This window comes from Lynx rufus, unplaced genomic scaffold (assembly GCF_022079265.1).
Source record: "Lynx rufus isolate CCGP_SWC_20201006 ecotype Redwood Valley unplaced genomic scaffold, mLynRuf1.p SCAF_8, whole genome shotgun sequence".
Classification (NCBI taxonomy): domain Eukaryota; kingdom Metazoa; phylum Chordata; class Mammalia; order Carnivora; family Felidae; genus Lynx; species Lynx rufus.
In genome coordinates this window covers 74,311,216-74,334,066 of record NW_025814896.1, presented here as the reverse complement: position 1 = coordinate 74,334,066, position 22,851 = coordinate 74,311,216, and the positions used below count along the sequence as shown (strand labels likewise).

At 34.3% G+C, this 22,851-nt stretch overlaps 1 protein-coding gene across 5 annotated transcripts in view; it reads left to right on the top strand.

Annotated features, from left to right (window-relative positions):
* Window positions 1–22,851, top strand: part of CCDC88A (coiled-coil domain containing 88A) — a 146,875-nt gene that overhangs the window by 91,630 nt on the left and 32,394 nt on the right. For all 5 annotated transcript variants that reach the window (XM_047068126.1, XM_047068127.1, XM_047068125.1 and 2 more), the window contains exons 13-18: window positions 631–815; window positions 5,301–5,438; window positions 6,610–7,680; window positions 9,071–9,198; window positions 14,416–14,557; window positions 17,727–17,891. In XM_047068126.1, coding sequence (XP_046924082.1) covers window positions 631–815; window positions 5,301–5,438; window positions 6,610–7,680; window positions 9,071–9,198; window positions 14,416–14,557; window positions 17,727–17,891 — 1,829 coding nt within the window. The remainder of the gene's footprint in view (window positions 1–630; window positions 816–5,300; window positions 5,439–6,609; window positions 7,681–9,070; window positions 9,199–14,415; window positions 14,558–17,726; window positions 17,892–22,851) is intronic.

Genomic DNA, 22,851 nt, shown 5'->3' with positions numbered 1-22,851 from the left:
CTGAGTTTTCTTATGTTAGAAAATGTAATTATGCTGAAATTGACTTAGAAATACGATTTTTTTGGCAAGATGGTATACATGTTTGTTTTTACACTCAAGTTTAGCAGAGATTCTTTGTTTAGAGAAAGACTTTTTCAAGGTAACCAGTATATACTGTCTTGCCTTTCTCAGAATCAGGATTAGGAAATTAGGATTTTTTTCCCCCTTAGACTGTCTTCCTTTAATTTTTGATATGTAGCTTGGATATGCTTTATACTTCTTATTTGAATCACATGATATCTCTGTCAGACACACAGAGCAATAACCATATTTTGTACAAATAATCTAAGAGTTTTGTGGTTAAAATAGCTTGGGCATTGTCAAGCAGTTTCTCATGGAACTGGAACTGCAACTGTAGTCTGTTCAGTCTAAATTTTGTACCTTTTTTCCTCTAGAATGCTTGTGTGTACATTAAAAACTCAAGATTTACCTATCTTTTATCTATGTTTTTTCATTGTGTCTATCTTATATAACTCTATAAGTTTTTTATAAAGTTAAGGACCAGGTGATGTAGTGCATTTACACTCATTATTTTAAATAGTATTGAGTAAATACAGTTTTTACCAATGACAATATTTGTCATTATTATAGCACCACAAAAATCCTTGGGCCATGAAGTGAATGAATTAACATCAAGTAGATTATTGAAGTTGGAGATGGAAAACCAGAGTCTGACAAAAACTGTGGAAGAACTTCGGAGTACTATGGATTCTGCCGAAGGCAACACTTCCAAAATCCTGAAAATTGAAAAAGAAAATCAAAGACTAAGTAAAAAGGTAAATAAAAATTAATGTTTAATGTAATGTTGAATATATGTAAAGTGTAAATAACCCTGTGTTAGATAATTTATTTTCCAGTTTTTAATGTAATGTATTCTCAATATTATTTTAACTTATGGAAATTTTCAAACATATATAAATGTGAAGTGAATTAACTCCTATACTCATTCAACTTTAGCAATTATTAACTTACAGCCACTCTTACTTCTACCGTTGCTTGCTCTCTTCACAACCAGTAGGATTTTGAAGTAAATCCTAGACTTGGTATCCTTTCACCAATACCTCATTATATATCTCTAAAAAGTAAGGATTTTTTTTAAAAAAACAAGAACAGTGACTTTATCACATTGAAAAATTTAATAGAGTTTGGTTAGCATTTCAGTTTTTCCAAGTCATTGGGATTTTTTTTTCGTTTTGTTAAAATATGAATTGAAATATATCAGTACATTCAATCTACTGATGTGTCTATTAAGTCTTTTTTAGTGTAAGGTTAACTTTTTTCTAATTTTTTTAATTTTGGGGACATTGCAAGCAGGGGAGGGTCAGAGAGAGGTGGACATAGGATAGGAAGCCCTGTGCACTGACAGGCTGCCAGCAACTCACAAACAGTGAGATCATGACCTGAGTTGAAGTTGGACACTCAACCAACTGAGCCACTCAGGTGCCCAGTTTACTCCTTACATAGCAATTTTTCTGTTGAAGAAACCAGGTGGTTTTGTAGTTTTCCCACAATCTAGATTTTTCTCTGTGTCCCTTAGCAAGTTCTTTTGTTCCCTGTGGGTCTTATTTTATCTGTAGGCTTAATCAAGTTCAAAGTGAGTTTTTAGTGAGAATATTCATAAGGAGTCTATTTCAGTCATGAGGTACGTGCCTAATTGTCTCTTTTGTCATGTTGGTTGTCATGGAAAAGGTTTGCTTAGGGGTCCCCGGGTGGCTCAGTCAGTTAAGCGACCGACTTCAGCTCAGGTCATGATCTTGAGGTTCATGAGTTGAGCCCTACACTGGGCAGTGTGCTGACAGCTCTGAGCCTGGAGCCTGCTTCAGGTTCTTTGTCTCCCTCTCTCTCTCTGCCCCTCCCCTTCTCCCAATCTTTCTCTCTCAAAAATAATATTTAAAAACAAAATAAGTAAAATACCACCAAATCCTCTAAAAATAAACAAAATAAAAATAAAAATTGGTTCAAAAAAACAACTATCCATTTACTCTCAGGAATTCTCATGGAAAAGGCAGGATGAATGTTTGATTCTTTTGTTTACCAGTTTCCTGGTAATGAATTAGTTCTCTCCTATCCTCCTGAGATAATTAATGAGTGAGGTTTTTTGTTTTTTTTTACTGTCTTTATGAATTCATGGATTTAAAAATATTTGAAGTGTTTCAGCCTACTGCATTTGTTTTTCTAACTGTTCCACCTCTTTAAGCTACTTCCTGAGTCCCTGTGACACAATCTTAGCACTCCTTGTGAGCCTCTGTGCTTTTCACCGTAACTCAGTTCTTCTTAAACATTTCCTGCCCCCGATCTGGAAACAGCCATTTCTCCAAAAAGCCCTTGTTCCTTTTAGTGGAAAATGGTATTTAGAGACCACAATTTAGGCACTGTGAAACCTGAATTTGAACAAGGTTTTAGTTCAACAGAAATATTCCAGTTGGGCAACAGACCAAGTAATTTATTTTTGAGTATCTTTCTGCATACACACATATACCTATTGTAGATAAATAGAATCATATCATGACAACATACATGATATTTTTATCATGAATATCTCCTATCACATCTCCTTCGCAGTATGTGTTTCTGGGTCTTGGTCACAGTGAATAATACTGTAATAAATGTTCTTATACATAAGCCATTATGAATTTGTTATTATTTCTATATGTAGTCAGCCATGTCTGGTTTTTCTTTAGATTCTGGATTTCTAGATTCAGTTATGAAAATCTCCCTAATCTTTAGATCGGTGGTTTTTGAACTATAGTATGCCTCAGAATCACCTTCAGGACTTGTTTAACACAAATTTCTGAGCCCCATACCCAGAGCTTCTGATTTGATAGGTCTGGGGTAGGAGCAAAGAATTCTCATTTCTAAGAAATTCCTAAGTGATGGTCTTCCTGCTTTGTTGGGGAGAAAAAAAGCCATGCTTTGAGAACCACTGCCTTAGATTATGCAAGTAGACCTCTTGATTATCTTGCCAGATTTTTAGTCTTTTAAGACATTTTTGCATCATTTTTTTGATAATTTTTTTAATTTAATTTTTTTTTAAATTTACATCCAAGTTAGCATATAGTACAACAGTGATTTCAGGGGTAGATTCCTTAATGCCCCTTACCCATTTAGCCCATCTCCCCTCCCACAGCATCATCTTTTATCCATTAACCAAATAATCTTAATAAGCACTTTATAACCAGTATAGTATAAAAGTAAGAGTGAATTAAAACTAAATAGAACTTGGAACAGTTTTATTTTGGTTGTCATTATATATAATTGGGACTGGAAATTGTAATTTGATTTTAAAAGTAGCTTTGAATTCTAATAAATTTTTAGTGATTCTAGCATTGTTTTATAAATTCATTGTATGAAAGGTATCTTTTGTAAACTAAATGTTTCACTTGAATTCCATCGATGTAAGACAACAAATGAGTTTAATTAAATAACTGTTACCCATATATTTCAATCTTAAGTGGGAGAACCAGATCAGTAATAAATAGCTAAAAGTTTCCTAAACACGTCAAATTGAGTAACTGGATAAGATTTGACTTGATGGTCACCTGAGTGGCTCAGTCAGTTAAGCTTCTGGCTCTTGACTTCGGCTCAGGTCATGATCTCACGGTTTGTGGGTTTGAGCCCCACACTGGGCTGTCTGCACTGGTGGTGCAGAGCCTGCTTGGGATTCTCTCTCTCTCTCTCTCTCTCTCTCTCTCTCTCTCTCTCTCTCTCTCTTTGTGTCCCTCCCCAGCACAATGTGCACTGTCTCTTTCAAAAAAAAGATTTGACTTGATGCTTTTGAGATATTACTGGAATGTTGTCTTCCATATGTGGTTATCTTCCATTGACATTAAAATAGAAAAATTCAGGGGCGCCTGGATGGCTCAGTCGGTTAAGCATCCGACTTCGGCTCAGGTCATGATCTCACGGTCTGTCAGTCTGAGCCCCGCGTCAGGCTCTGTGCTGACAGCTCAGAGCCTGGAGCCTGTTCCAGATTCTCTGTCTCCCTCTCTCTCTGACCCTCCCCCGTTCATGCTCTCTCTCCCTGTCTCAAAAATAAATAAATGTTAAAAAAATATATTAAAAAAAATAAAATAGAAAAAGTCAGCTTACTTTATGTAAAGACTATTAAAATTCGTAGACTTCTTTACTATTCTTTTAAAAGACTTTTTCATGTTTATTTATTTTTGAACGAGAAAGAGAGAACACAAGCAGGAGAGGGCAGAGAGAGAGGGAGACAGAATCCAAAAAAGGCTCCAGGCTCTGAGCACAGAGCCTGACCTGGAGCTCAAACTCACAAACCTTGAGATCATGACCTGAGCTGAAGTTGGATGCTTAACTTACTGAGCCACCCAGGCGCCTGAGACTTTTTCACTGTTGATATAAGGATTTAAGTAATACTTAAACTTGAAGTGGAATATTTTATATAGCTAAATCTTTATTTTCTTTTATTACCTGATTTGAATATGTTATATCATAATGGGAAATCAGTGGTTTGGCATAATTTAAACTGGAATTTGCTATTTTTATGCTTATTAACCACATACTTGATCATATCTTTGAAATGTATAATTGAAGATAAATTTAAACCTAGACTATAACTATAACATTTACCTGAGCTTTGTTCAGCTCTTTTTTTCTCTAGTATTATTATTATTTTTTCTCCCTCTTTCCTTTTTTTTTTTTTTTTTTTTAAGTAGACTCCATACCCACTATGGAGCCCAATGCAGGGCTTAAACTCACAACCCTGAGATCAGGACCTGAGCTGAGATCAAGAGTCAGACACTTAACCAACTGAGCCACCCAGGCCCCTGTCTTTCTTTTTATTTTAAACGTAATTCCTTTCTGTTTCCTCATTAAACTTACCTTTTTCTCATCTTTTTTCATGTTTTTTATATTCTCTTCTTCCTTCTTCCCTAAAATTACTTGACTGTGATTAAAATCTTTATAAATTTCGTCAAGCCAGGAGAGTCTTTCAATAAAATTTGCATGGTCTTCATATAGTATGTAATTATATATTCAGTTGGGTTTATTTTTTGTATTTAGAAGTAGAAATGTGCCCTTCAGAGATGCAGAGGATAAGAAAGATAGTCATGTCTGCATATTTTATATAGCTGTTAAAATTAGCATGGAGTATTGCTTGAATTTCTGTATTCAGTTCTTAAATTTCACCATTTGAGTATTAAAATTGTATTTTAGTTTTTATTCCAAGATTATCTTTTGACATGTTTCCTTTGTTGTAAAATATTTAATATTACATTATTTTTTGATTTAATTTTTTCTAGGTTGAAATTCTTGAAAACGAGATTATTCAAGAAAAGCAAAGTCTTCAGAATTGTCAGAATTTAAGCAAGGATCTAATGAAGGAGAAGGCTCAACTTGAAAAAACAATTGAAACACTTAGAGAAAATTCAGAAAGACAGGTTCATAAGTTTCCTATTAAGCAATATATTTTAAATTCTCTTAGCAAGTTATTTTAATGTTTAGGTAAACAAAAATGTTCATGTAACATGAAAGGGAAATAATTTTAGAATTGTTTAGATCTTAGAGTAACTGTGGTTTTCATTTTCTATCCATATACATGGGAAGGTTGAAGCGAAAGCTTAGAATTCTTTAAGTTGCCAGTATGTTTAATAATTATCTGGTAGAAAATTTTACAATACCTGGATTTCAAGTGTCTGTAGAACAGGGCTGCAGATTATAAAGTTACTGTGTGGAATTGGGAAGAGATGCAGCTGTATGTATTCAGACCCTACGAAAGAGGGAGATGTGTTGGCAGCAGCCTTCTCTAGAATGCGTTCATATTTGCTTTCAAGTATTTATTGGTCATTCTCACTCTATGCTTTAGGAAACTGAGAACTGGATATATTGAGTGACTTGCTATTTTAAAGTTTCTGTTACTTTTTTAGAAGTAAAATGGTTTGTTTTTTATTATCCAGGTATAGTCCTTAGGCTACCTATAAAAATAAAGGTTTCCATAGAGCTACATTATAAAAATTCTAGAGCTAAGCATGAATCTGTATTTTTACAAGGCTCTCAGGGGATTGTTTACCAAAATTAGGCCATGTCATAAAAAATTAGTTTTCAGGTATACCAGAGTATTTTGTGTTTTTTGATCTTTTTCAAATTAGAATTCTTGGGAGAATGAATACACACCCACGTATATACACATAAAATATAGCAATATTTATCAAGAACCCACTGCATGTATGCTTTGCAAAATTTATTTAATGAAAGTAAAAGCTTATAGTCATAAAGAGATATGTGTGTGCATTTCACCTATATTCCTATTTGAATTTGAAACATGTAACTATAAATAATCTGAAGATCACTTTGATTAATATTAAGTACAGTTCTCCTAACCATTTCTTTACATTATGAACTCCCTAAAGACAGAACTTTTATGACCTGAAAGTACATGTACACGGTGGTCTGCCAGCAAATATTTGTCACAATTAAAAGTAAGACATATTAGCACCCTTTTATGTTCTTATTTCATTGTTAGTTTTTTTGAAATGGAAAAACTGTAATTTAAAATATTTAGTTTATGCTAATTTATATTTTTAATTTTCTCTTTTGTTTTTTTTCAATTAGATTAAAATATTGGAACAGGAAAATGAACATCTGAATCAAACCGTGTCTTCTTTAAGGCAGCGATCCCAGATAAGTGCTGAAGCGAGGGTGAAAGACATTGAAAAAGAAAATAAAATTCTCCATGAATCTATCAAAGAAACAAGTAGCAAGTTAAGTAAGATTGAATTTGAAAAAAGACAAATTAGGAAAGAATTGGAACATTATAAAGAAAAAGGAGAACGAGCAGAAGAACTTGAAAATGAGTTGCATCATCTTGAGAAAGAAAATGAATTGTTACAGAAAAAGATAACCAATTTAAAAATTACTTGTGAAAAAATTGAGGCCTTAGAACAAGAAAATTCAGAGCTAGAAAGAGAAAATAGAAAATTAAAAAAAACATTAGATAGTTTTAAAAACCTTACTTTTCAGTTAGAATCCCTAGAAAAAGAGAATTCCCAACTAGATGAGGAAAACTTAGAACTGCGAAGGAATGTGGAATCTTTGAAGTGTGCAAGCATGAAAATGGCTCAGCTACAGCTAGAAAATAAAGAACTGGAAAGTGAAAAAGAGCAGCTTAAGAAGGGTTTAGAACTCATGAAAGCATCTTTCAAGAAAACAGAACGCTTAGAAGTTAGCTACCAGGGTTTAGATACAGAAAATCAGAGGCTACAGAAAGCTCTAGAAAATAGCAATAAAAAAATTCAACAGTTAGAGAGTGAACTACAAGACTTAGAGATGGAAAATCAAACATTGCAGAAAAACCTAGAGGAGTTAAAAATATCCAGCAAAAGACTAGAACAACTAGAAAAAGAAAATAAATCATTAGAGCAAGAGACTTCTCAACTGGAAAAAGATAAGAAGCAACTGGAGAAAGAAAATAAAAGACTCCGACAGCAAGCAGAAATAAAAGATACCACATTGGAAGAAAATAATGTAAAAATTGGGAATTTGGAAAAAGAAAACAAAACCCTTTTCAAAGAGATCAGTATTTTTAAAGAATCCTGCATTCGTCTGAAAGAATTAGAGAAAGAAAATAAGGAGCTTGTGAAAAGAGCAACTATTGATGTAAAAACTTTGGTTACATTACGAGAGGTAAATATAGTTACCTAAATTTAAGGAAAATATTTTTATATTTTTATTTCAAGGCATTGTTAAGTTTTATTGGAACCCATCAGAAATTTGCATCATCTGCTTATGGTTCAAAATAGAAATTGGCATTTAGAACTAGAGTTTCTAAATTTTCCTACTTTTGTTATACCAAGAAGTACATGTGAATTTTATTTTTAATATATTGTAGTAATAAGGTTTCCATGTGGTATCTCCTTTATTACATTATAATTTTATGTTTTATTTCAAAATAAAATATTTGGTCAAGACTGTTACTGAATAATAGGAACCATAATAGCTACTATTTATTGAATGCCAACCATGTACCAGGTACTGGGCTAAGGACTTCAGAAATTTATTTATATAATTTTTACAGTAATCCTCTATAGATGTTATGTCCAGTAGATTAGAAAGCATAAGCGACATTAAGTAACTTACTCAGGATCTCTCAGCTAATGGCAAAGTTGGATTGCTGGATTCAAATCCAGATCTTTCAAACTCCAAATCTCCATGAATTATGCTCTTAAGCCTTAGAATGCAAATCATATTGAACTTTAGGAGTCAACACTGCACAATTGGTAGTTGCTTAGATCTGTGTGTTGAGAAGAGTTGTGAAATTTTCTGGAGTAGATTGGCCGTAGATCCAAGTGAAACATGGTGTAGATCATATTCATGTTCTTCATAGCATGCTTGGCCTTTTTTTGCTACCCCTATGCTATATACTCTGTATGATAACTCTTTTAAGTTCAATTAAAAAGTTTCTTTGCATCCTAGCAGAACGTCACATTGGGAAGTCTGCCTTTCTGCTAAAGAGGCATTGAGAGGGGCCCATTATTAGCTTTTTGCTTTTTTCTTTCTGTTGTTGTACCGTCCTACAGACAGGAACAAGGTTCCTCATGTCTGAACTTCTAACAGTGTCCCCTAGTTCTTCAGATCAATATGTTAGACCTCTTCCACTGGCAGAGGGATGCTTGAGGTGGGAGAAGGGTGTTGCATCCAGCATATATTCATAGAAATATGCACTAAGGTTCTAGCTTATTATTAAAAAGTTAGTAGATATGTGTTCTTTTTCTCACAGCTTTCAATCCTCAAGAGTTCACAAGTAAAGAGTTTTTCCTTTTAGTTTTTAATACAAAAAATTACAAGTAATATTAGCAAAAAAAAAAAAAGGAAAACCATATTGTTTGAACTAGTTTATTTTTTTGCTTAACTACTTGTTAGTGATGAAGGAAAAATTCAACAACATTTCTGTTTTTCCTGGTTTGAATTATATATATATGTATTCCTGGATAGTGGTAGTTAAAATCGTGACTGAATTTCCTAGATGTTCATGGTCATGACACTTATGTGAGTCTTGCATTCCTTTCAAAATAAGGATTTGGTGTGTGAAAAATTGAAGACTCAACAAATGAATAATGATCTTGAAAAATTAACTCATGAGCTTGAAAAGATAGGGCTAAATAAAGAGCGACTCTTGCATGATGAGCAGAGTACTGATGACAGGTGAGTATTAAGTCTATTTGGCAAACAGTTTAAATTATTGTTATATTTTTGCTCAAACCTTCTCTCCTGTATCAGCTATAGAATATTTACATATTTCACCCTGTTTCTGTTTCCTCTCTTCCCATAGAGAAAGTTCTATGAGAAAAAAAAGTAAAAACTCAGATAAACACAACCTAATACAAGAAAAATGCTAAAATGTTACTATAAATAGTTACATAATAGGAAAACAGGAAGCCACTCATGTAGCAGAAAAGCAGAAACTATAATTACCTATGAAAGTAGAATGAGACATTAACAACAAACCCCTCTCTCTTGAAATATAAAGTTAGTTTTTATTTGAATCATGTGCTTCAATGCCTCAATTCTTTCATTTATTTTGTGTGCAAAAGTGGACTTACAGAAAGGAGAAATATGAAACAAAGGAAAACATGCTGAGGTAACTAAGGTATAAAAATAATATGGAGGGACTCCTGGGTGGCACAGTCAGTTAAGCATCTGGCTCTTGATTTAGGCTCAGGTCATGATCTCGTGGTTCATGGTTTCGAGCCCTGTGTTGGGCTCTGTGCTGACAGCATGGAGTCATCTTGGTATTCTTTCTTTCCGTCTCTCTCTGCCTCTCTCTCTCTTTCTCTCTCGAAATAAACATTTAAAAAAATGTGGAATGGGCCGCCTGGGTGACTATTAAGCATATGAGTTTTGATCTTGGCTCAGGTCTTGATCTCATGGTTGTGAGTTCAAGCCCCATGTTGGGCTCCACACTGGGCATGAAGCCTACTTAAAAAAAAATAATAATAATGTGGAAAAGTAAGGTGAGAAACAATAAAACCTTACTTTATATGCCCTTTAATTTTGAGAATGATCAATATAAGGTTAAAAAAATTTATTCTCCTATGGTAATTACAATCTATCAAACAATCAGATTTTTCAAGTAGTCTATGGTTTAGCATCTAGTCAGCCATGTGATTCCAGCTAGACTGGAAGGATATATTGTTAAAAATACAGTTTTATGTAGACTAGATTTTAATTCATTGGAATTTTTGTGATAGAATTTTTATTTTATTGTCTACCCATTATTACTGTTATAGTATTTATAGTCTATATTAAATAATGTATATAGGGAAAATTAATGCTGTTATAAGAGATTTGTTTTTGTCATTTTGAAAATATTCAAAGTTAAGAATAGGTTGGTTGATGCTCATAGATTCTGTAATAACAAATAGAAGTAATTTGAGGCATTAGTTCTAGCATTGAATTCAAGCAACTGTAATTGGATTAATCATACAACTGTTTCATGAGAAACTATTTTTTTGCCATTTTATTTTATTGCTTTTAATTTAATTTAATTTTTTTAAAATTGACATCCAAATTAGTTAGCTAGCATATAGTGCCACAATGATTTCAGGAGTAGATTTCTTAGTGCCCCTTACCCATTTACCCCATCCCCCCTCCCACAACCCCTCCAGTAACCCACCAGTTTGTTCTCCATATTTATGAGTCTCTTCTGTTTTGTCCTCCTCCCTGTTTTTATATTATTTTTGTTTCCCTTCCCTTAAGTTCATCTCTTTTGTCTCTTAAAGTCCTCATATGAGTGGAGTCATATGATTTTTGTCTTTCTCTGACTAATTTCATTTAGCATAACACCCTCCAGTTCCATCCATGTAGTTGCAAATGGCAAGATTTCATTCTTTTTGATTGCCGAGTAATACTCCATTTGTGTGTGTGTGTGTGTGTGTGTGTGTGTGTGTGTGTGTGTGTACCACATCTGCTTTATCCATTCATCCATCGATGGACATTTGGGCTCTTTCCTTACTTGGGCTATTGTTGATAGTGCTGCTGTAAACATGGAGGTGCATGTGTCCCTTCAAAACAGCACACCTGTATCCCTTGGATAAATATCTAGTAGTGCAGTTTCTGGGTCATAGGGTAGTTCTATTTTTAGTTTTTGAGGAACCTCCATATTGTTTTCCAGAGTGGCTGCACCAGCTTGCATTCCCATATGAGAAACTATTTTTATTTGAGTTAAATAAATAGTTAAGGCCCAATTTAGTTGACTACTTCTTAATATAGATACTGAATATGCATCGCTTTTTTATTCAAACATTTATTACCTGTGTGTGTATGTAAGACATTTAAATAGTTGAGGGGGAAAAAAACAGTAAATGATGTAACTACCCTAACCCTTTTAGAACCCAGTTGTAGGTGGGTCCTTCATATTGTTTGGTGGCTCTTTTCAAACCTTAATTCAAACAGCTACTCAGTGTTAATTGAGCTCTTAAAATTTGCTGACCATCAAGCATCAAAGAAATGATAATGCTTCAGCTGAGCCATAAAGAATGACTGAAATGTGCAAGGTGGAATTGGTGGAGATGGCATTCCATGCAAATAAAGCACAAAGCTATGTTGAGAATTTTTTTTCTAATTTGAGAAAGAGAACCTGCAAATGGGGGAGAGGAGTAAAGAGGAAGAGGGGAACAGAGAGAGTCTCAAGCAGGCTCCAGCTCAGCACAGGCTAATGGGAGGCTCAATCCCATGACCCTGGGATCATGACCTAAGCTGAAAATCAAGAGTTGGACACTCAACCAACTGAACCACCCAGGCACCCCTTTTGAGTAATTTTTAGAGTGATGTGAAAGATGGATTAGAAAGGGGTACCTGGGTGGCTCAGTTTGTTAAGCATCCTTCTCTTGATTTCAGCTCACGTCATGTTCTCATGGTTCATTGAGTTCGAGCCCTGCATCAGGCTCTGCACTGACAGTATAGTCTCTTTGGTATTCTCTCTCTCCCTCTCTCTCTGCCCCTCCCCCACTTGTGTGTGTGTGCTCTTTCTCTCTCTCTCTCAAAATAAATATATAAAAAAAAGGAATATGGATTAGAAAAAGGGCAAATTAGAGTCACAGAGATCAGTTAGGAAGCTGTTGAAATAGGCTAGGCAAGATGTAATTGATGTGTTCATTAGTCTGCACATTTATATATATAATGAAAGCATTAGAAATAGAGATAAAGGTATATGTTGAACTCGGTGTTTTAGGAAATGAAATTGAGACCATGATCAAATTTGGTAGATCAGGAAAAGAAGTGTCTTAAGCCACTAAACCAGCTTCTTTCTCAACCATTACGTTAACCTTAGCATCACAAAGAAAAAAAAGTTCACAAACATAAATTCCTTTAATATTCTATCCCTTCTGTCTTGGAGTTTATGTATATCTGCCTCTGTGTTTACCTCTAATCTCAGATGGTATCTCTAACAGTCTAACCTTTTCATCTTTCTCACTGGCGTCATTCTCTCTGACCCTTTTAAGATATAATTAAGATATTATTCTTGCCATAAATGAATAGGTAGTCTAAGTTATGGATTTGTATGTACAAATAGGTAGAATGCAACAAAGTAAATTTAGTGATAAAGTTACAAATAGAGTGCTAAGTGATCACTCTTGTCTATTCTTTTTTAACAACTCTTTTCCTGTGTCTCAATATACAGTAAAAGCTTGGTTTGCAAGCATAATTCATTCTGGAAACAAGCTTGTAATCCAAAGCACTGACATATCAAAGTGAATTTCAAGAACCATTGGTTCAGTTGTGATCACGTGATGTTCGGCATCATGTACTACTTGTATTGCAAGACATCGCTTGTTTATCAAGTTAAAATTTATTAGAAATGTTTGCTCAGCTTGCAGAACACTTGCAGAACAAGTTACTCACAACCCAAGGTTTTACTGTAGTTTCCTAGGGTTATGTTCTCAGGCCTCTTTGTTGTGTATGCTATGCATTGCCATCCATCATCTTACCTGATAGTCACATTATTTTTTGCTTAGTGGACATCTCTATCTGGACAGTCTAGAGGCAACTCAGGCATCCAACATTAAATATATCCAAAGTTAGATTCATAAAATGGTTTAAAAATATCTGTTGACTCAAGCCAATACCAAAACGAGTGAGATTTGTTCTCTGTGCTCAGTGAACTTAAAAACTGATTGAGCAAGAAAAAAATTGTAAAACGTATATATACACACATACACACAAATTAACTACAGTAAAAGGCAGAATGTGATAAAATTTCTCATATATGTACTTATTTATTTGGTTTAGTCATCAAGGTTCTCAGGTATAAGAATTAGTCATAATCTCTAGTTTGTGATTCACTCTCAAACTGTGTTCATGCACTGTCCTTTTTGTAAAAAAATTTTAACCACAGGGTGCCTGGGTGGCTCTGTCAGTTAAGCATATGACTTCAGCTCAGGTCATGATCTCGCAGTTTGTGGGTTCGAGCCCCACGTCAGGCTCTCTGCTGACAGCTCAGAGCCTGGAACCTGCTTCAGATTATTTGTCTCCCTCTCTCTCTTCTCCTCCTCTGATCATGTTCTGTCTCTCTCTCAAAAATAGACATTTTTTAATTTAAAAAAAGTTTTTAACCGTAAATAATATAATTTTTTATGAAATCACCATTCAAAAACATAACTAAAATACTGACATTCGCATTTGCCTCTTCCTACTCTGTTACCAGTATCCAGTATCTTTGGTATATCATTCCCTTTCTAAAATATTCTGTAAGTACTCTGTACCCTTCCATGAGTTTTAAGCTTAACTATACCTATCTCATTGTACAAGTATCTTAACACATTCATATCATAGACAAATGCTTAATAATATAATAAACCCATCTACTTCTTTTCCTATGGATTCTATCCTTATAAAAATAAAAAGAGTATGGGGCGCCTGGGTGGCGCAGTCAGTTAAGCGTCCGACTTCAGCCAGGTCATGATCTCGCGATCCGTGAGTTCGAGCCCCGCGTCAGGCTCTGGGCTGATGGCTCAGAGCCTGGAGCCTGTTTCCGATTCTGTGTCTCCCTCTCTCTCTGCCCCTCCCCCCGTTCATGCTCTGTCTCTCTCTGTCCCCAAAATAAATAAATGTTGAAAAAAATTTTTTTTTTAAATAAAAAGAATATTTTGGGATTTACATCTTCCAGATGCCTTTTTTTGAGCATCAATTTTTGCTTTTGACAACCTAGGCTATAATCTGAAGCTCTGGTTACCTAGTTGATTTTTTTTTTATAACCAGGAAGAGTTTAAAGGGGGGAGTGGGGCAATAGAATAATTCACCTCTTAAAAAAATATTGTTTCATAAGACCTCTTTATGGCATCAGTGTCTATGGTCATAATGATCTTTAAAAATAATTTTTGACCTCCAGTGATGAACTATGTTATTTTTGTATTTGGATAGTAGGTACAAACTTTTGGAATCAAAATTAGAATCGACTCTAAAGAAGTCTCTTGAAATTAAAGAAGAAAAAATTGCTGCTTTAGAAGCTCGATTAGAAGAATCCACAAATTACAACCAGCAGTTGCGCCAAGAACTTAAAACAGTAAGTGATTTCCTTGGAAGGAATTTTAATTGTTGAATATTTTGACAGAAAAATGTAAAGTAGGAAACAAAAAAGCAACATCATTAGTATTGTGTCTGTTTCTTTTTCTTAAATTTGAGAGTAACAAATCTTTGTCTTTTAGTTCATTACAACTATATTTTGTTTATCCACTGTAATTTATTAAATTCCATTTCCACCATTCAGTTAGAGGCATATCAGTATTGTGGGAATGGGGTGGTGAAGAGGCAGTCTTACTCTATTGGGAAAAGCTTTCAGTGTGATACTGACACTTCACTCTAACACCCTACTCCTATTGAAAATCCAGGTAACAGTTTGGTAGGCATAGATGTGGGTATGAGGATACCAAGTAGAGGCAAATAGTATGTGTGGTATGTGAAAGCACTTGATCTCATAAATTTGAGGTTTTCTCCTAGACCTGTTTTCTTGTGATATTTGGAATAATTCTGTGAAATACGCAAGGCAAGAGCGACTGTCCGTTTTCTTTTACATAAATAAATTGAAATCAAAGGGGCTTGCCCATTTCCCAGGGTTAGTGTATGGTAGATTGGTAGAATCATGTTCTGTTTTTTTTTTCCCTTCAATCATCTCTGTAGTACCACCAAGAGTGATTTTACAATCAACTAAACATTCAGATTGACAAGATTACTATGGGCCACATTTAGAACTACTTGGTTCTAAGTACAAGTATAGAGCAGGGCATTGTCAAGGATCCCTCTTCATATAGTTGTCTAGAGTCATATTCACACCATATGACAGTTGAAGTGCAAGATGATGAGATTCACATTGAACTTGCAGGAGCTGCCCTTGCTTTGAGACTGTATGCTCCATAGTAGTCATCATCTCTTGCAGAAACCCTTAAGGCATAGATCTAAGATCTCCACAATGGATATACAGGTTTCCAAAGGCACAGTTACCAAAGATGAATTTCCCATGCAGAAAAGGAAAAAGATTTTGTTCCCCATTTGCCCATAACATCATTGTTGGTATTTATACCATGAAATATATATCATTACAGAAGAAACTCTAGAATTTTGCTTAGTTAACATAAAGAATTATCCAAAAAATAAAGTAAAATTTGGCACCAGAGTTAATTAATCTCCAGTATGTCGGTTACAAAGAAAGTCAGCTTCGTAAAGCTACTCAGCCAGAAAATAATTGGGTATGGGTGTGGGTTAGTATTGCATGTATTTCAAGTCTAGAGAACAGAGATTCAAAATGTCATCGTCTTCCACTTCCAGCCATTTTGGCATAACTATTACTGGACTAGCTTCCTACCATTCAACTGGAATTAGATTGTTCTGGATTTTAATACTATATCACTTGAAGACTATGAAAGTTAAGTATGAGTTGAATGCCTGAAGTAACTACTAAAATAGCATGACAAAAAAGGTATAGCTAATATGCCAGCAAAGGAGATAAAATAGAATTATAAAAAATTCAAAAAAAAAAACAGAGAAAGAAAAAATGAGGAACAAAGTACAGATTGGACAAATAGAAAACAAATAGCAAAATGGCAGTTTTAAACAAAACCAGATTAATCATCACATTAAATATAAAAGGTCTAAACACCTCAATTGAGAGACTGAGATTAATAAGTAAGGTAAAAAGGCAAGACACACCTATATGCTGTCTCTAAGAAACCTCAATGGAAAATATGTCATTTTTTTATGTGAACATAAATCACAGATTCTGATTAGTGATATATAAGGTAAAGGGTCCAATTTTGAAACATACTTATAAGAACAATGTGCTAAAAATAAGCTTTGTGTATCCCTCTCTGCTCTCCTTCTTAATAATGGCATATATCTGTAGTCTTTATAAGCCTAGAAAAACCCTGTGGAAAATTAATGTAAAATAGGAGACAGGAAATGATGTCACTCATGTTATTAGGGTATTAAAAGTAATTTAAAAAAACCCTCAAAACTGGAAAATTAGGATCCCAAAATACCTATTAAATCATTCAGCCATGCTTTAAATTATATTCTATCTAGGGCATCTTTTTTCTTCAGTCTCACTTCATTATTTTCTAACTCAATAGTGGCAAAGTTTATTGTTGAGTCATAAGTTTCCTAAGGTTTGCCTTACATATTGAATTATTTTAAATTTCTGTTTTTATTTTAAGTTTATTTATTTAGAGAGAGAAAGAGGGAGAGAGTACATGTACATATGTACAAGTGGGGAAGGGGCAGAGAGAGGGAGAGAGAATCTCAAGCAGGCTCCACGCTGACAATGCTGGATGCTGGACTTGATCTCATGGACCATGGAATCATAGCCTGAGCTGAAATAAATGAGCCACCCAGGCACCCCTAGATGTTGAATTATTTTAGACATTTATATTTTTGCCTTAATACAAAGTTTGAGCTTTAATTTAGAAATTTAGTATAAATGTCTCCTAGGAAAAAGTAATGATTCAAGATAAGTATAATAATAATCGGTCTAAATTAAAGAGAGCTATTAAGTTAATCAGTAATTTTGGTACTGTAAGATTACCCAGTTGTTAGTATTGAGTTGACTCTCTTAAAGTAGGATTTGGTTGTAATCACACCAGAAAACCCTGGATAAGATATATCTTTGGATTGCTCACTTTTTATAAAATGTAGTCATTACATGTGGTTTAGGATCTGAATAAAGAAGTCATTAATTTTCTTTATTAATATAACACATTCTGGGCAACATATCCTTCTTACAAGAGCAGACATTTATAGATACTTCTTCAACTTTAGGTATCTTTTTTTTAGAAGGAATTATTATGTATGTCAAGTCTTCATTTGTTCTTTACATGGGGTATCTCTGAAATCTCTAAATCAGCGATAGTTATGTCAAAAAACAATTACTAATATTTAGCAACATGTCTATTTCCAGTTAATATATTCTTCATCATAAACAATAGGATCTGAAATTACAGAATATGTAATTGGAGTATCACACATAAACAGAGTATATTTGATATTTTCTAGAAGGAAAGGATTTGCAATTGACAAAGCATAAATTGTGATCATGATAGTAATGATAGTCATACATATTATTTATCATAGTTTTAAATGAAGTGTCTCTCCTATTCACCAGACTAGTGCAGAATCTAGTTGTGAGAAGTAATAATTTTGGTGATTTTTTTCTCCCCATTAAAATATTTTAAATAAAATATTAGGTGAAAAAGAACTATGAAGCTCTCAAACAGAGACAAGATGAAGAAAGGATGGTACAGAGCTCTCCTCCAACTTCTGGTGAAGATAATAAATGGGAGCGAGAAAGTCAAGAAACGACTAGAGAGCTTCTGAAGGTTAAAGACAGATTAATTGAAGTAGAAAGAAATGTAAGTATTTTTAAATTTTTGTAGGAATAAGATTTTTTAGAAGTAAAGTAGCATTGGATATATAATTCAGAAAATTTATTTAATCTGGTTTTGGAGCTTTGTTCATCTTATACTTTCTCGACTGATTTATTTTATAATGTAATAAAGGGCTGAAGAACTAATAATTTAATATACTTTTCTACCCTGATATAAGTCCATCAGCAAGCTTTGTCAACTCTTGTGAAAATACATCCCAAGCCCATCTACTTCTGTCCCATCGTTGCTGCTACCACTCTAGTCTAAGGTACCATCATCTCTCATCTGGATGAGAGAATATCCTCTCAGGTGCTGTCTTCCCCCACTTCTACTCCTGGCTCAGTCTAACCCATTCCTATTACAATAGGCAGTTTTTATTTTAAAACATAAAACTTAGTCATACCACTTTCCTACTTAAAGTCTTAATTGGCTTCCCCTTCCAATTAGAATAAAATCCAAATTTTTTAGTGTCTTGTAAGATCATTCCTGACTTTGTCCTGCCTGTATTGCTGGCCTTATACCATAGCACTCTTCCACCCCCTCTGTTGATTTATCTGGAGATAATATTACTATAGTGAATACCTGGAAAACACAAAACAATGCCTGATATATAGTCAATTAATTCTAGTCATATTGGCCTTCTCTATTCCTATTTCCAGACCTTTATGTTCGCATCCTCTACATAGAACACATGGCTAGCTTCCCTCAGGATTCAGGCCTCATTTGACACATCTCCTGCGAGAGGTCTTTTCCGACCCCTCCACCAGTCAAGTAGTTATTCTCAACCTAAGCCATTTAATACCAAGCCACTGCCTTATTTAGTTTCTTCATAATGCGTTTCACTAGTGAAATATTATTTCTTTATTTCTTGGTTGTCTACTGGAAAAAAGCTCCTTGAAAGCAGAAAGCTGTTGGGGCGCCTGGGTGGCGCAGTCGGTTAAACGTCCGACTTCAGCCAGGTCACGATCTCGCGGTCCATGAGTTCGAGCCCCGCGTCGGGCTCTGGGCTGATGGCTCAGAGGCTGGAGCCTGTTTCCGATTCTGTGTCTCCCTCTCTCTCTGCCCCTCCCCCGTTCATGCTCTGTCTCTCTCTGTCCCAAAAATAAATAAACGTTGAAAGAAAAAAAAAATTAAAAAAAAAAAAAGCAGAAAGCTGTCTTTCTTTTTTGCCACTATGCCTTCCGTATGTAGACTTAAGCCTGGTGGATAGCAGACACAGTAAATATTCCCTGAATGAGTTGGAGAAATACTTGACAAGAAACAGTAATCAAATAAATTCACCAAACATCTGTCCTTTAAAGATGAATGAGCTTTTGGAATATATATATTAACAAGTAAAATAGTTGCAGTTGTTGCTTTTGTGTTTTAATGTAACATGTTTTGCAAACTTTAAAGCCATAATGCCAAAAATTAATTTCCTACAGTGTTGATTCCTACTTTCTCATCCAGAAGTAATCACTGTAAACAGTTTGTTTTCCCAGAAAAATTATTTTTCTGTGTATAGAAGTAGATTTCTTTTTTTCATCCAAGATTTAAATCCCAGTTACTTAATATACAATGTAATATTAGTTTCAGGTGTAGGATTTAGTGATTCATTACTTATATATAATACCCTATGCTCATCACAAGTGCCCTCCTTAATACCTATCACCCATTTAACCCATCACCATGCCTTCCTCCCCTTCAGCAACCCTCAGTTTGTTCTCTATAGTTAAAAGTCTGTTTTCTGGTTTTCCCCTTTAGTTTCTTCCCCCTGTGTTCATCTGTTACATTTCTTAAATTCCACATGTGAGCGAAATCATCCGGTATTTGTCTTTCTCTGAATGACTTCTATTGCTTAACATAATAGTCTCTAGCTCCATCCACATGGTGGCAAATGGCAAGATTTCGTTCTTTTTTTATGGCCAAATAATACTCCATCATGTATATAAACTTTTTTCTTTTTTGATATATTTATTATTATTTTTTAATATTATTTATTGTCAAATTGGCTTACATACAGCACCCAGTTCTCATCCCATCAAGTGCCCTCCTCAATGCCCATCACCCACTTTCCCCTCTCCCCCACCCCTCATCAACCCTCAGTTTGTTCTCTGTGTTTAAGAGTCTCTTATGGTTTGCTTCCCTCTCTGTTTGTAACTATTTTTTCCCCTTCCCTTCCCCCATGGCCTTCTGTTAAGTTTCTCAAAATCCACATATGAGTGAAAACATATGATATCTGTCTTTCTCTGACTGACTTATTTCACTTAGCATAATACCTCCATTTCCATCCACGTTGCTGCAAATGGCATAATTTTATTCTTTCTCATTGCCAAGTAGTATTCCATTGTATATATAAACCACATCTTCTTTATCCATTCATCAGTTGATGGGCACTTAGGCTCTTTCCATAATTTGGCTATTGTTGAAAGCACTGCTATGAACATTGGGATACATGTGCCCTAATGCATCAGCACTCCTGTATCCCTTGGGTAAATTCCTAGCAGTGCTATTGCTGGGTCATAGGTTTTTTAAGTTTTATTTATTTATTCTGAGAGAGAGAGTAGGTGCGGGGCAAATAGAGAAGGAGAGAGAGAATCCCAAGCAGGCTCTGCCCTGTCAGCACAGAGCCTGATGTGGGGCTCAAACTCATGTACTGTGAGATCATGACCTGAGCTGAAATCTGGAGTCAGAAGCTTAACCGACTTAACCACCCAGGTGCCCCTATATACCACAACTTCTTTCTCCATTCATCAGTCAATGGACATTTGGGCTTTTTCAATAATTTGGCTATTGTTGATAGTGCTGCTGTAAACATCAAGGTGCATGTATCCCCTTGAATCAGTATTTTGGTGTCCTTTGGGTAAATATCCATTAGTGCTATTGCTGAATCATAGGGTAGTTCTATTTGTAACTTTTTGAGAAACCTCTGTACTGTTTTCCAGAGTGGCTGTACCTGTTGGCATTCCCACCAACAGTGTGGATTCTCCGAATCCTCTCCAACATCTGTTGTTTTTCTGTGTTGTTAATTTAAGCCATTCTGACAGGTGTGAGGTGTTATCTCAATGTAGTTTTGATTTGTATTTCCCTGATGATGAGTGATGTTGAGCATTTTTTCATGTGTTTGTTAGCCATCTGTATGTCTGGGAGTGTATTTCTTTTACAGTTATATCTGTGGGATCATGCTATACAATATTTTGAGGATCTCTGTATTTTAGACAGATATAGATCTATCTCATTTTGTTTAATGAACACATTATTCCATAGTATGGATGTTACTCTAATTTATTTAAATAAAACCCACATTGATGGGCATTTAGGTTATTTTCAGATTTTGCTGCAATGAAAATCTATGTATAATATGTTCATAGGGTAGTAAATTCCTGACAGTGGAATTGATAGGCCAAAGGGTATATATACATATCTGTGTATGTGTGTAATTTTAAATGATATCATCACTTAAAATTGAAAATCACATTCGTTTTCAGTCCTTCTAATAGAGTACCTGTTTTTTTAGATATACATTTGATATTACTAGTCTTTTAATTTTTATTAAAGCAAAAAGAAAATATTTTAATTTTCATGTTTTAAATTGGCGAGCTATTTTACATCTTTATATATTTATCAGCTGTTATGAATGCCTATTTTTAATTATTCACTGATTTTATATATATACACATAGACACCTCCATCACTTGGATTAATAATTATATTTCAGAAAATTTGGCTGACTTGTAAAGTTCTGTAAGGTAAATTTCTTATCCCACTGACTTCCTTTATAAATTTCTATTGGAAAAAAACTACTTGGTTGTCATATTTTAGCCATTAATGGTTTATAAAGAAGGCTAGCCCTATATTAGACTGGTAATTTTGGTGTTTTTGCCAGTGTATTTACTGACCTCATAACTTCTCCATTGTAAATTTTTTCTTGCTCTGAGATATCCTTTCTACTCTCTTTTATTCTTTTATAGACTATAGGAATTTTTCTTATTCCTATAGGGATAGCCAGACTTAACATTAGAGCTTGCACATTTTGGTTTATTAAGACCTGAACTACAAGGTACTTAACGTACGTAAGTGAAAAATGGTTCACTTCTTTGGTGTATCAAGATGACATATAAATACATTAGTGTTCCATATCATTCTTCCAGTGTAAATTTTTTTATCCTTTTTATCTAAACAAATTAGCATAAGAAAAGGACAATATCAAACCCATCTTAAAGCCTTTGGCTTCCTCAGCTTTGATTTTGTGGTATAATGTATGGGTTAAATCATTACTTGCCTTTCATACAGTGACATGTAGTATATGTAACATGAAAGCGTATAAAATGAATGTTTCCTTTGTCCCCTGTGTAGGTACGATAAAAGTGATCTGTTGTGGTTCAGTGTAACTTTTTATGCATATCACAGTTATATGCAACAAATTCTGGCCTTTTTATATATAAAGTTTTATTTCAGTTTTCTAGCGGGTTCTTTGTTTATACTTTTTGATACTATTTTTTTATGAAGTGCTATTTAGAAATAATCCTAAAAATACAGTATCTATGGCAAAGAGTTTAATATATATTGCATTAAATTAATAATCTATTATTTGCATAGTAATTCAACTGTTTAACTATAAAATTGAAATATGTTCAAATGTACTGGAAAAATTGAAAATTGTATGTTTTGTTTGGATTTGCTCCAGAAGTCCTATAGATGAGATAGAGTTTTAGTGAGTATTTTATACTACGGAAAAAAAAATCACTACAGAAAATATATAACATCTGTTAGGTCAATTATGGCCTAAATTTTTTAAACACGTAGTTGAAATTGTTCTGCTTCTCTCTTAAATTTGTGTTTATAAAATAGTTTTGCTGCTACCCCTGGGACCAGCACTCGCCTATATGTATTTGCCTTTGGGCAATTAGAAAATGTGCACTTCATTGGCTAGACACAATCCCATGCACTTTTGAACACTACAAAA